At 30.2% G+C, this 12,466-nt stretch overlaps 2 protein-coding genes across 2 annotated transcripts; one reads left to right on the forward strand and one right to left on the reverse strand.

Annotated features, from left to right (window-relative positions):
• Positions 1 to 2,945: 2,945 nt before the first annotated feature.
• LOC100527194 (DNA-binding domain-containing protein) lies at positions 2,946 to 4,031 on the reverse strand. The gene has a single exon (NM_001249317.4). It carries the CDS (start codon positions 3,834 to 3,836, stop codon positions 3,165 to 3,167), a length of 672 nt encoding a protein of 223 aa, NP_001236246.2. The 5' UTR covers positions 3,837 to 4,031; the 3' UTR covers positions 2,946 to 3,164.
• A 2,934-nt stretch (positions 4,032 to 6,965) lies between these two features.
• On the forward strand, positions 6,966 to 7,718 carry LOC102661516 (ethylene-responsive transcription factor 13). The gene has a single exon (XM_006577582.3). It carries the CDS (start codon positions 7,076 to 7,078, stop codon positions 7,529 to 7,531), a length of 456 nt encoding a protein of 151 aa, XP_006577645.1. The 5' UTR covers positions 6,966 to 7,075; the 3' UTR covers positions 7,532 to 7,718.
• Positions 7,719 to 12,466: the final 4,748 nt, after the last annotated feature.

The raw sequence follows: 12,466 nt of genomic DNA on the forward strand, positions 1-12,466 counted from the left end.
AGGTATTATTAGACACCAAATCCCTAAAATAAGTGATATGATTCTTTTGTAAAATCAGTCATGCACCCAACATCTTCATGATTCATGTACATAGGGACTCATTAGGTAGGTTTGTTCTTATTTTTTATTTTGATACAAACCTAGGTGCTCGTATGGGACATCTTAGGTTTCTTATATTTTTTTGTAGGAATAATCAACATGAAAATACATAAAAAGGTACGTTTTATTGCATTACTTTCTTTAATTTTTTAAATAGTGATCAAGGGGTTCCCACAGACCTTAAGAGAATAAAGGTCATTCCTGATTGGCCCACTTTACCAAGTATAAGGGAAATTTGGGGCTGTCATGACTTAACAAACTTTTATAAAAAGGTTTGTCCCATATTTTTTATACTTGTAGCATCACTCATTGAGTTGGTGAGGAACCATGTTCCCTCATGGAAAGATGTCCATGAAAGGGGTTTTCAGACCTTACCCTACTTTAACATACCCAACACCACTAATATATATATTTTTATTCTTTTTACAGGTGTCGAGGGAAGGAGCTCAGAGTATAAAGAACCTCAGAATTTGAGATCAAATCCTTTCCAAGCTAAGCTTTGGTTTGAAGCTTTCATCATCACTTTCACAGGCTTCGAAGGCGCGTGAGAGCCTATGAGATGAGGAAAATTCAGTTTTACTTTGCTACCACGCATCTCGAAAGCAGCTCTATCACAAGCTAAACTTGCTTCTTCTTCAGTTTCGTAAGTTCCAAGCCAAACCCTTGCACCATTCTTCTTTGGATCTCTTATCTCCGTCGCTCACGCCCCGGTTCCGAAGGAGCGTGAACTTCATGCGCCACCTTATGGTGTTCCCTTTTGCATGCCAACATTTATTCGTGTCAGTAACACTCTCGGAGTTGAGATCAGGGTTCGAATAGTGTTGGGATAGTGTTGGAATAACATATTTCATGGTTGGAAACACTCGTGAGTGTTGGAATATATCGTGTTTAAGTTCAAGAAGGTATTGTTGAATAGATTCCAACGAAGAGAAATCACATGATGTTGTGGTGGCCATGTTTTGGATGGTGACGGAGACAATGGTGTTTTTTATTTTGGAGTTAACTTTGTTGTTACTTAAAGCAGTATGAAGAATAATGCGTTGTGTATTTATACCACTAGGTTTTGGAGTTGTTCGTAATTTTTTATGTATTGGTTGAAAGTTGAAACTAAGTTTGAACAACGTGATATGTTGTTTTCTTTAAATTAATGTTGTTTTCATGTTAGATGTTTCTTTGAAGCTTCAATGTTAGATATTTGAAACGGCATTGAAACTTGAAGTGGCAGAGCTCTGCGCCACGTTTGGTTATAGTTTATATAAATACTTTTTTCTTTTGCTTTTAAAATAAAAAAAAAAGAAATTAAGAAACATTTGACACGAATATTTAGATAGTATCATAGTAATAAAATTAAACCAGTTATCTTGAAGTTACCATAAACGTTAATAATAGTCGAGTCTAGCAAAAATGATGATAAATCCCTTGAAAATGGTAAAATGTGATTCATGTATATTTGCGTAAAGAATAATAAGTTAAAATGTATGTGTATAACTCTCAATTGAAAAAGTAAATTTATCTAACATACATACAAAATAGCAATACTATTTAAATGTATCATTTTATCATCAACATTTTTGTTAAAATATCCTAGCTATATACTAGAAGATTGCTAACTATTCTCTCCTTCTTTTAAGTTGAAGTATTTTAACAACCTACCCAAAACATTTTTACTATGTTAAAAGGGATATTCACTATATTATAGAAATAAATTTGTTTCCTATATGAACAAAAAATAAGAGCAACTTCAACTTTGTGTTTCTTATAAAGTTGTTTAAGGGTATATTTGATTTAATGGATGAAAATAAAGAGAGAATAAAAATAAATAAATAAATTGAATTAAATTAGAATATAAAATATATGAATTAATTTAGTATACGAACTATAAAGTTTCTCTCTATTTTTCCCTTTTACACTAAATCAAACACAGCGTCTGACTTTTTGGAGGGTCCTATATACACATCACACTTAACTACTTAAGAACTTTTAACATTTTTTTCTCCAGCAATAGAAAAACCTTTCATCTCTTTAATGTTCCAGAGTATTAATTCCTCATGTTCAACCTTCTTTAATAACCTTTCATTTCTTCAATGCTTTCGCTTCCACACCTCTATTTCTTTTTTGCTCGGTGTTCTTTCAATCTCAACGATTACACATGACGCTCCCTTTGCTCTACAGATTTCTCTCGCTACTCCGTCAAACGCCACTTAGTGATTCAACCTCAAAAATCAATCTTGGTTTGATTTGAGTTTGGTTGTGAACTTAAATGATTTTTTTAGCATTGATTTTTATTTCAATTGTAAACACAAGAGCAACCCTAAACTCCCTAGCTGAGGATCTCAGATGATAAAGAAGCTTAATGAAGAGTTTTGATAATGACAAAGTTAATTACTGAGCACTCTCTATCATAAGTAAAGCCAAAGCCAAAATCAAAATCAAAAAGGAATGAAGATACTTAAAGAAATATGCCCAAGAACTTACGTATTTTTGTAAACCACCTGGCCTGCTCATCTATTTTAAGCTAAGCTTAAGCCGCATGATTTATTCTGGGGCTTCAAAATTGAATTAGGGACTCTGTAAATGTCTAGTGAACCACATTAACAGCCTTTTATATAATAACGACATCTCAAGAAATAATTTTTCTATATATAACGATTTTGATATTTGATGAGTAGTAGAAGCGTATCGTTGGCCGACAGTATTATAACAATTATAATGTTTAAATATATGTAGCTCCTAATAATAAAATGTTTGCATCTCATTTTAGGCATCAAATTATATCAATCCAGGAAATGAAAAAAAAAAAGTATGAAAATTATGCCGTTGTATTTTTCAACGATTAATTAGTTAAGGTAAGCTATATGGCATGTCAATTATTTTTTATGCCTAGGATTCTCATTTGAAATTCGTGGCAAACGTACATTTCACCCCCTGAATTTCATCAAAAGGAGGGTACGTAAAAATCATTGGAAAAATAGAAACTAGGGAAACAAACAACTGTATACAGTCCTTGGAAAACACTAGAACCTTATGGGCACCACATGCATTACACCCGGACACAATCATTCAACTTAATTACTCCACCATTGATCAACATTGACATCATTTGATGCATGTAAACTCATTTCAAACACCTCCACTTGTTTCCTATTCTTGGCCAACCTGTTCAACAAGTCGGTCAAATTTTTTCTCTTCTTTGACTCTTGCGTCTGTGGAGCCGATGAGTATGACAAATCAGACTCTAACAAATTTTGCTTCAAAGTCTTTGTCAATACTCTTATCGGCTTCAGAGGCGCGTGAGAACCAATGAGGTGAGGAAAATTTAACTTAGCTTTGCTGCCACGCATCTTAAAAGCAGCTCTATCATAAGCTAAACCCGCTTCTTCTTCAGTTTCGTAAGTCCCAAGCCATATCCTAGCACCATTCTTCTTTGGATCTCTTATTTCCGCCGCGAACTTGCCCCAAGGTCTACGCCTCACGCCCCGGTAACGCTTCCATGCTGGTGGCGCGTGAAATTCACGCTCCACCTTAGGGTGTTCTCTTTTGCATGCTAACGACCCTTCTGCATCATGGACACCTTCCAAGCGGAACGTAGTAGAGCTTGGGAATGAATTGTACGTTGGAGAATAGCAAATTTCGTGATTGGAAGCGTTCATGAGTGTGTTGAAATCGTGTTCAAGCTCAAGAAGATAGTGTTGAATAGATTCCACTGAAGAGAAATCACAAGATATCGTGGTGGCCATGTTTTGAATGGTGATGGAGACGATTGTGTTTCTGATTTTGGTGTTAATTAACTTTTTTGTTTCTTGAAGCACTGTGAAGAATAATGCGTTGTGTATTTATACCACTAGGTTCTGGAGTTTTGTTTAGACTTTTTTATGTAGTCGTTGAAACTATTGAAATTGAGTTTGAACAACGTGATGCTAATTATTTCTTTAACATGCTAATTATTTCTTTAATATTGTTTTCATGTAGGATGTTTCATTGAAGCTACCATGAGTATTTGAAATGGCATTGAAAGTTGAAGTGGGTGATTCTTCCCCACGTGTGGTTAGTTGATATGATGCGTTATCTTTTTCTTTTTAAATAAAAATCATAAAAACCTTTAACACGAATATTTAGAATTTTAGATATTGTTATGTTTTTTATTATTAAGTTTAAACTCAATCTTATAAAATCAATTTATAAGATAAAAAAAATTACTTATATATTTAAATTTGGTTATATTATTAATTAATATAAAAAATTTTATACCACAATCATTAATAAATATTCTAATATCATCTTAAAATTTAATTCAAACCTATAAAAGATGAAATTTATTTTCACTTCTATACTTTAATTTGGTCATATTATTATAATTATTTTTCTTATTATACAACTACATTAAATATTTAGAGTAATATTTTTTTATTCAACTCAAGTAAAATTGTCTTCCGTTAAATATATTTGTGATTTATGTATATAAAAAAGATACTTGGAGAAGAAAAAAAGATTTATATGTATTATTAATGATGTGATGCAATAGGAATAGGAAGAGAAAAATAGAGAAAAAATAATAAGTACTGATAGAGTGTTTGATATATAAATATATCATTACTTTCATAAAAAAAAACAAAAGCTAGCAAAAATATCAATAATATATTTTTTACACATTTTAAAAAAATTATAGATTAAAATTTATTATAAATAGCATTATATCATCACTTCTTATTTAATAAGTTATTCATATTTTAATTATTATTTTGAAAAATTTTAACTCGTAATAATATGTCAGAAAGTATGTTAATAATACTTCACTAAAAATTAAACCAATATACTTGAACCTTCCGTAAACGTTACCAATAGTTGAGTCCCGTCAAAATGATTAATCTCATGTATTTTGAAATAATAAAATATAAAAATGTATTTGAAGTAATTGTATATGATGTCACATCTAGTCATGCAGTATTTTTTTTTTTATATTTAAACAATGAAAGTGCATCTTCATACGCATTTTGATATAAATCGTGTATCAAAAGTTTAAGGACTTGATTAGCTTAATTAGCTAGCTCCTTTACAGTTGGATTAATACACATTGATCATCAATATATTTAATTAGGTTTTTCTTTTAAAAATACTTTTATGCTTAAAATTAACTAATTCAAACATATAAATTTAGCATTAGAAAACGAAGGGAACAAATTTTACGTGCATTCGTTGTCCTAAATCAAAGTGTACATGTGTAGTTGAAGGCAAGCAATCATCTAAACCGATTACAAATTAAGCAAAAGATTAGGCTACCCAATCGTAAAAGAAAATCAAAACCTTATTTCCTAATAATATTGGAAGTAGGAAACAAGTTGTTTTTCATGTTTTACACAATGTGAACATGTAACCAAACATCCCCGTACAAAGTAGTCAACTAGATCCAGTGTATATATATGACCCGTGATATTATTTGTTGACCTTTGAAAGCACTATAGTGTTACATTATTACCTACAACCCGAAATAAAGAGTAGAAGGGACATATATTATTTCTCATCTAAGGGATATTAAAATGATGCCTACCATGTTTGAACAATAAAATAGTAGTCAAAGATTGACTAAGCGTCCTCTGGTATTCATAACACTTTTTTGTAGATTGATAAACTTTTTATACACCAATATAGTTATACTTTTATTTTATCAGCACCAATAGCTATACTTAGTTAGTAAATATACAGCTAACACTTTGATTGTTGCTATCTTTTTCCTAAACAAGAAGTATCTTTTACTCAAGAACATTTTGTTTCGATCAGACAAGGTTATTATGCATCACAAAATTATTTCTTTAAGTAATTAACACGACTGTATATCTAAAATTTGAATCTAAAATCTCTGGTTAAATTGAAATAATATATGTTATATGAATTGATTTACATATTTAATAGTTTGATTATTACTAATTAAATATATATGTATAAGTGTAAGCATAAATTTCTTTTATTTGGGGTATACAGAGTTTTTAATTAATTATATGTAAATCGCAAAGGCTCATCATTGTGTTTATAATGATGTTTATAATTTGTGTCTTAGTGAAGATGTAGAAAATATCTCTCAGATTTTTGTGTCTCCACCATGGAGAGCCGTACCTAGTTGAAAAAAAAAAAAAAGCTCACTGTTTATAATTTTCAAGACCACACATCTATTTATTAATTCTGAATTTTACCGGAGAACGAGGTATGCATGTCAATTTAGTGAATATATAATTAAATCATTTTTTTAAGGATTCTACTCCCCTAAATTAAATAAACATCATTAATATTTTAACACATATATTTACTTACTTTATAATCTTAAGCGAATTATTCGATTTATTTTTAAAAAATATTCTTCAAAAAAATAATAGACGACAATTTTTTTTCTCTAAATATTTTAACACATTTCATGACTCAAATTCAAACCTACTAATAATTAAAACAATTCTAGATTAATCATTCACACACTCAATGGTGCAGATTATTCATTCTAGAGCAATCATGTTTTTTTTTTCCGAAACATTAAGTAAATTTTCACTGCTATACTGTTACCTATGTGTGAATGTATAATTTCATCATTTGAAATCTAGTTTACGTAAGCGCGTGACAAAATCAAACCAAAGAAAAGGTACATCACCCACTCCTTTTAATTTTTTACACAAAAAAGGAATTGTTTAATTACTCAGAGTCATTAATACTATTATTATAGTACTATCCAACCCATTATTACACCACGTGATTTAAAACTTTTGTTCAATTAACAATACCTAAAAACCCATTTCAGCACCTGCTTAAAAAAAAAAAAAAAAAAACTAAGGAGGATGCTTCAACAAAATGGCAAAAATAAAAATACCACTTTTTTTCAACAACATTTCACTCATATAAATACACATTATGAATCACATACTCCTATGTACAATACCCTCACATATCACACACTAATACAACACTTCACTTTCAAGTTCCAAAAGACCAAAGCCAAATGAACAATTTCAACACCACTCTTGAATCCGATGATTTCTCTCTTCTAGAATCCATTCAACGTTACCTCCTTGATGATAACGAAGATTTCAACGCTCTAACGGAGGTTTTAGCAACACCCAATAATGTCGATGCCGTTAACTCTCCATTATCTTTGTCAGAACATGCAACAACGACTGCCACGGCGGCGCGTGGGGCTTCAGTTTCGGTGGCGCGTGCTAGCCACGCCCGTAGCCAAAATTATAAGGGGGTGAGGCGTAGGCCTTGGGGCAAGTTTGCAGCTGAGATAAGGGACCCGAATAAGAACGTGAGAGTGTGGCTTGGGACTTACGAGTCGGCTGAGGATGCGGCTCTGGCTTATGATCGAGCCGCTTTTGAAATGCGTGGCTCGAAAGCTAAGCTCAATTTTCCTCATTTAATTGGGTGCAATGATGCCGAGCCGAGCCAAAGACAGTAATGGCTAAGCTGGGTTTGATGGAGCTAAAAATGAAGATGAGCTGAGCCACTGCAGTGGAATATAGAGTCCATGTCTTCATGATATTTTATGATGCTATAAGCAATCATTTTCTGGGTCATTGGTTGATTTGTTTTTAGGAATGTTATATCTCTTCTAAATTTTATTACAAATTATTTTAATATTTCAATGATATTTTAAAGTATTAATGAAAATAAATATGTAAAAAAATTCAATATTTTCTGTATTTAATAACTAAGAAAAATATTGTATCATATTAAGAATTATTTTAAAAGTAGAATATTCACAAACAAACAAAAAATCAAATTTAAAAGTAAAATTTGTCTACTAATGTTATGTTACTTGAATTTCTTAGATAAGATGAGAGTCTTGAGGATAAAAAAAATCTTATTGGGAAAAATAAAATCTAAAAGTGAATAGTTAATTTTTTCGATAAACATTATTTACGGTCATATATTAATTTACAATTTACACAACAAATAAAAAGTACTGTAAATTATAAATAAATGTCATGGAGCACAGCATGATTTTATTTTGAACAAAGAAAAAATTAGGAAGAAAAAAAAACAATTTACATTACACGAGACTTAAAATATCACGGTTATGTTAATTATTTTGAAAAAAATAAATAAGTTAAGATTGTACATAATACAAAATAGCATGATTATCCATATATCTCTGTACGATTTTTATAACACTAAAATATAATGTAAACTACACCAACTTTATAAATAGTTGGGAGAATTTTAGAATAAATATTTTATTTATTATATGTGTGAGATGTTTATTTGATTAATTGAAAATAAAAAATTTAATTAATTGGACAGGCTTAATGTATGTTTGCATTAAAGAGTTTAAATCAAAAGTATCTTGTAAACTTAAGTTTAAAAAATCAGTTTACTATAACATGATTTATATTTGGATATTTTTTGTTAAAAATATGTTGATAAAATTAAATTTATTTAGAAATACATAATCAAAAGTACTTTTACCTCATGTTTCTATTCTAAATATATAAACTAAAAGTATTTTAATTTAAAAGCATCAAATTTGTTGCTTTTGATCCAAACCAGGTTTTCCCCAAACCTAAGTTGCAGAAGTAATTTTTTTGGAAACACAAACATCATATCAAATTGAGTTTGAGACATGTCTGTGGACAACTGTTGTGAGAGATATTCAAACATGTATCCAAACATATTATTAACCATCGGACAACGTGTTGATAAAAAATGTTAAATTAATTTTTTAGTTTTTTAAATTTTTTTAGATTTATTTTGATACTCTAATTTTTTAGGTTTAATTTAGTTTTTTAATTTGATTCTTCAATTTAAATTATAAGAAATTATATTTTATGACCGATCAAAACTATTAATAAATTATTTTAAACTATCACAAAATTTGCATTTTTTAAAAAATTGAATCGACTTTAAAAATTAGAAAACTAAATTAAAAAAAATTAAAGAATCAAATTGAATTAATTTTAAAAATTAAAATATCAAATTGAATAAAAAAAATTAAAAGATTAAATTAAACTTCAATAATAAATTAGAGAAAAAAACTAATTTAACCTAAAAAATGTATTTTTTATTAATAGCTATTTTTTTTTCTTTTCTTGCTTTTACCTATTTAAATATCTCCAAACTTTTTTCTTCTTCCCCTCTTTCTCATTATTACATCTTTAATTCTTTTTTATTTGTTTTCTTACTCTCTTTAATTGATTATCTTTTTTTTATAACAACTTTATGTTTTCTAACACGCTCTTCCTCCCCATTAATTTTCTAATACGATCCCATTATGTTTTGTCATGCTTCCATATTGCTTGGCATGCAGCGGTCAAATAATTGCCCATAAAGCAAAGCTTCTCTGTCCTTTACAGTATGACACAAAAATACGGATTAAGATTATTTTTTTTGGCCAATATTTCGGATTAAGATATGGAGAATATCATTTATTTTTCTAAAATCATAGAAATGGAGAAATTTTTTTTCCCAAAAATACCTGTGTCATCAGCATGAAATATAAATAACATTTAAGAATATGTTTTGCTATATAACACGTGAATTTGGTGGTTTCCTCAATTCATGTACTGGATATATATATTGGGTCACCAATTAGATGTGACAACTGCAAATTGATGTTTTCCAACTAAATTCCATCCCCAGTCCATTGAACAATGCACATAGGCTAAATCAGTGTAAGGGTCATGACAGGGACGGAAGCAAACTTGGACAAGAGAGGGACCTATTATAAAAAATACAATATATATGTGAAGCATTCTTTACTTTTTTTTCTTTTTTTTTTCTATTGATGATGTTGTATATGAGACATTAATTACTTATAATTTTATCCCAAACTCTTATTTCTTTATCATTAATTATTTGGGTTTCTTAAAAAAAAAATTACTTTGGTGGGTATACGAATCGATTGGGCCTGTAAAGCCTGCAATTTAAGTGGGTTAAACAAATTTGATCCATAAAATAAATAGATTTCTTTTAAGTTTTTTCCGGTCCGCCAAATCCACAAATAAACATATAAGTTCTCAGGCCAAAATAATAATTTAAAAAAACTTAAAATAAAAAATGTATAAAATCAGAAAAAAAAAATTCCGTTCATTTTATAAACTGAAATCTACCATATTAAAATATATCAGCATTTATAATAGTATTGAACATTATATATTAAAGCGATGAAACTTAAAATTTACTAACATTTATAAATGATTTAACAATACTAGTCAGATGGATTACAAGCTAATTTAGGAGTCCACGGATAAAACCTGTTAGATCCATGAATTTTGTAGACCAGACTTAAAAACTCAATGCTATTATGTGGGCTTTAACGAAGATATCCATTATTCACAAAATTCACATGCTTAACAGGTTGATCCAAAGATGGATCTGTATACCAAACCCTAACCTTGATTGCAAACAAGCTCCATAATCACGTTGCATTTTGTAGAAGGGTGTTGCTAGGTGCACCTAGCATTATTGCTGGTGCACCCTGCACTTAAGGGAAAAAGACTGAAATACCTTTGATCCGTAAGTCTTTTAAGTTGATCCATAAGCCTTTTACGAATCAACTTGATCCGTAGAAGCCCATAAAAGACTTACGGATCAAGTTGATTCGTATGCGTTTAATATCAACTTACGGATCAACTTGATCCGTATCAACCTTATGGATAAACTTGATCTGTACGATTTACGGATCATTCTCACACACACCCATCACAAATGCGAAGAAAACACAGGAACAGTTTTGACATTTTAAAAAAATGTTAGGTGCACCAGCAATAATGCTGGGTGCACCTAGCAACACCCTTTGTGCAAAAGTTATTGATATCCATATAATTTTCAAATAGATGGATGAAAAAAATACATACACATAACAAAATTTGAGAACATTTATGCTGAAGTGCACAATGGTTATACATTATCATCCTTCTTCATAAATTATCATGTATAAGAATAATTTAACTTTTATAAAAATTATTTTAAAAATTATATAACTATTAGTTCATTGAATATATATATATATATATATATTATGTAATCATTAAATTCTAGCGAAAAAAATCTAGAATTTAGTCAAATAATCCCTAAATATCACAATTGTAAGATGAGATTTCAATGATATATGATTAACTTAGAATTCTAATACCTTTGATTGGAAGAAGACCTACCAAACATAAGGTTGGACAAGTCCTTGATTTAAGACTCCAGAAATAGTTGTTTACTATGACTATTATTTTATTAATAGATTGGACAAGTCCTTGATTTCAATTAATAGATTCTCTTTAATATATCAATTCTCGTCAAATTTAAAATCAATTATCCATTAATTTTAATTAAATAAATTATCTCTTAATATATTATTTTTTACCAAATATAAAATCAATTAGTCATTATTTTTAATTAATAAATTGTCTCTTCGTGTATAATTATATCATTCTCACTAAATTTTGTTTATGTTCTTGAATTAATAAGGCTCCATTTCAAAATTTACTTAAAGCCTAAAAATATATTGTGGCAGTCCTGGAAAAGAGAGAAAAGAGGTGGGAACGATTTGAAGAACAATGAAGATGGGGTGTGAAGAATAAGGTTATAGGTTTTTTTAAATAAAAAAAAAAAGTATTTAGGCAATAAAAATATTAAACCCGAAGTCTAATAACTTTTGTACCTGCATTTTTAAAGCCCAATTTAGATTGAATTGAGACCCAACTGACTCAAGGGATGCGCCTTCCTAGCGGACAAATTAAAAGTTGTCGCTTTCTCTTCCATTAGATTCTAAAAAGTTCACTCTGATATGCAATTTACATTTTGGAACGAGTTTTTCAAAATACAATGGAAAATGTAGGAAGCAATATAATAACAGGGGAAATGCTAGGTGCACCCCAATATTGTTGGTGCACCCAACAATTTTTATGAATGGGTCATTTTACCCTTTAAGATAAAATTATAAAAAGCCCAAATTACCTCCCAGAAGAAACACTTTTTTCGAACAGCTTCTTCTTCTCTTCCGTGAACCTGCTTCTTCTTCTCTTCTCCATGAACCTGCTTGTTCTCCGCGAGGTGCGCCCAAGGTTGTCTTCTTCTTCTCCGCGAACAGGTTAGTCTCCCTACCCTTTGCTTGTAATATGCAGCATTGTTGTAGCAATGGAACCTTAGGATAGTTACCTTAGGATAGTAAACTTAGGGTAGAAGACGAGAGGGTAGAAGACGCCGAAAAAAATGGGAAAAATGGCTCACGGCGGAGGCTTCCGGAAGATCCGTTAGGGGTTCTTCCGGAAGTTCCGGAAGAACCTGTTCCAGAAAGTTTCCGGAAGAAGTGTTCTTCCGGAAGTAATCAAACGTTTTCCGGAAGAACACTTCTTCCAGAAGTCTCCCGGAACACCTCTTCCGGATACTTACTTTCCGGAAG

The sequence above is a fragment of the Glycine max genome, chromosome 3 (genome assembly GCF_000004515.6).
Source record: "Glycine max cultivar Williams 82 chromosome 3, Glycine_max_v4.0, whole genome shotgun sequence".
Lineage (NCBI taxonomy): Eukaryota > Viridiplantae > Streptophyta > Magnoliopsida > Fabales > Fabaceae > Glycine > Glycine max.

Coding starts and splice junctions, on each gene's coding strand:
- LOC102661516 (XM_006577582.3), top strand. CDS start 7,076: ATGAACAATTTCAACACCACTCTTGAATCCGATGATTTCTCTCTTCTA.
- LOC100527194 (NM_001249317.4), bottom strand. CDS start 3,836: ATGGCCACCACGATATCTTGTGATTTCTCTTCAGTGGAATCTATTCAA.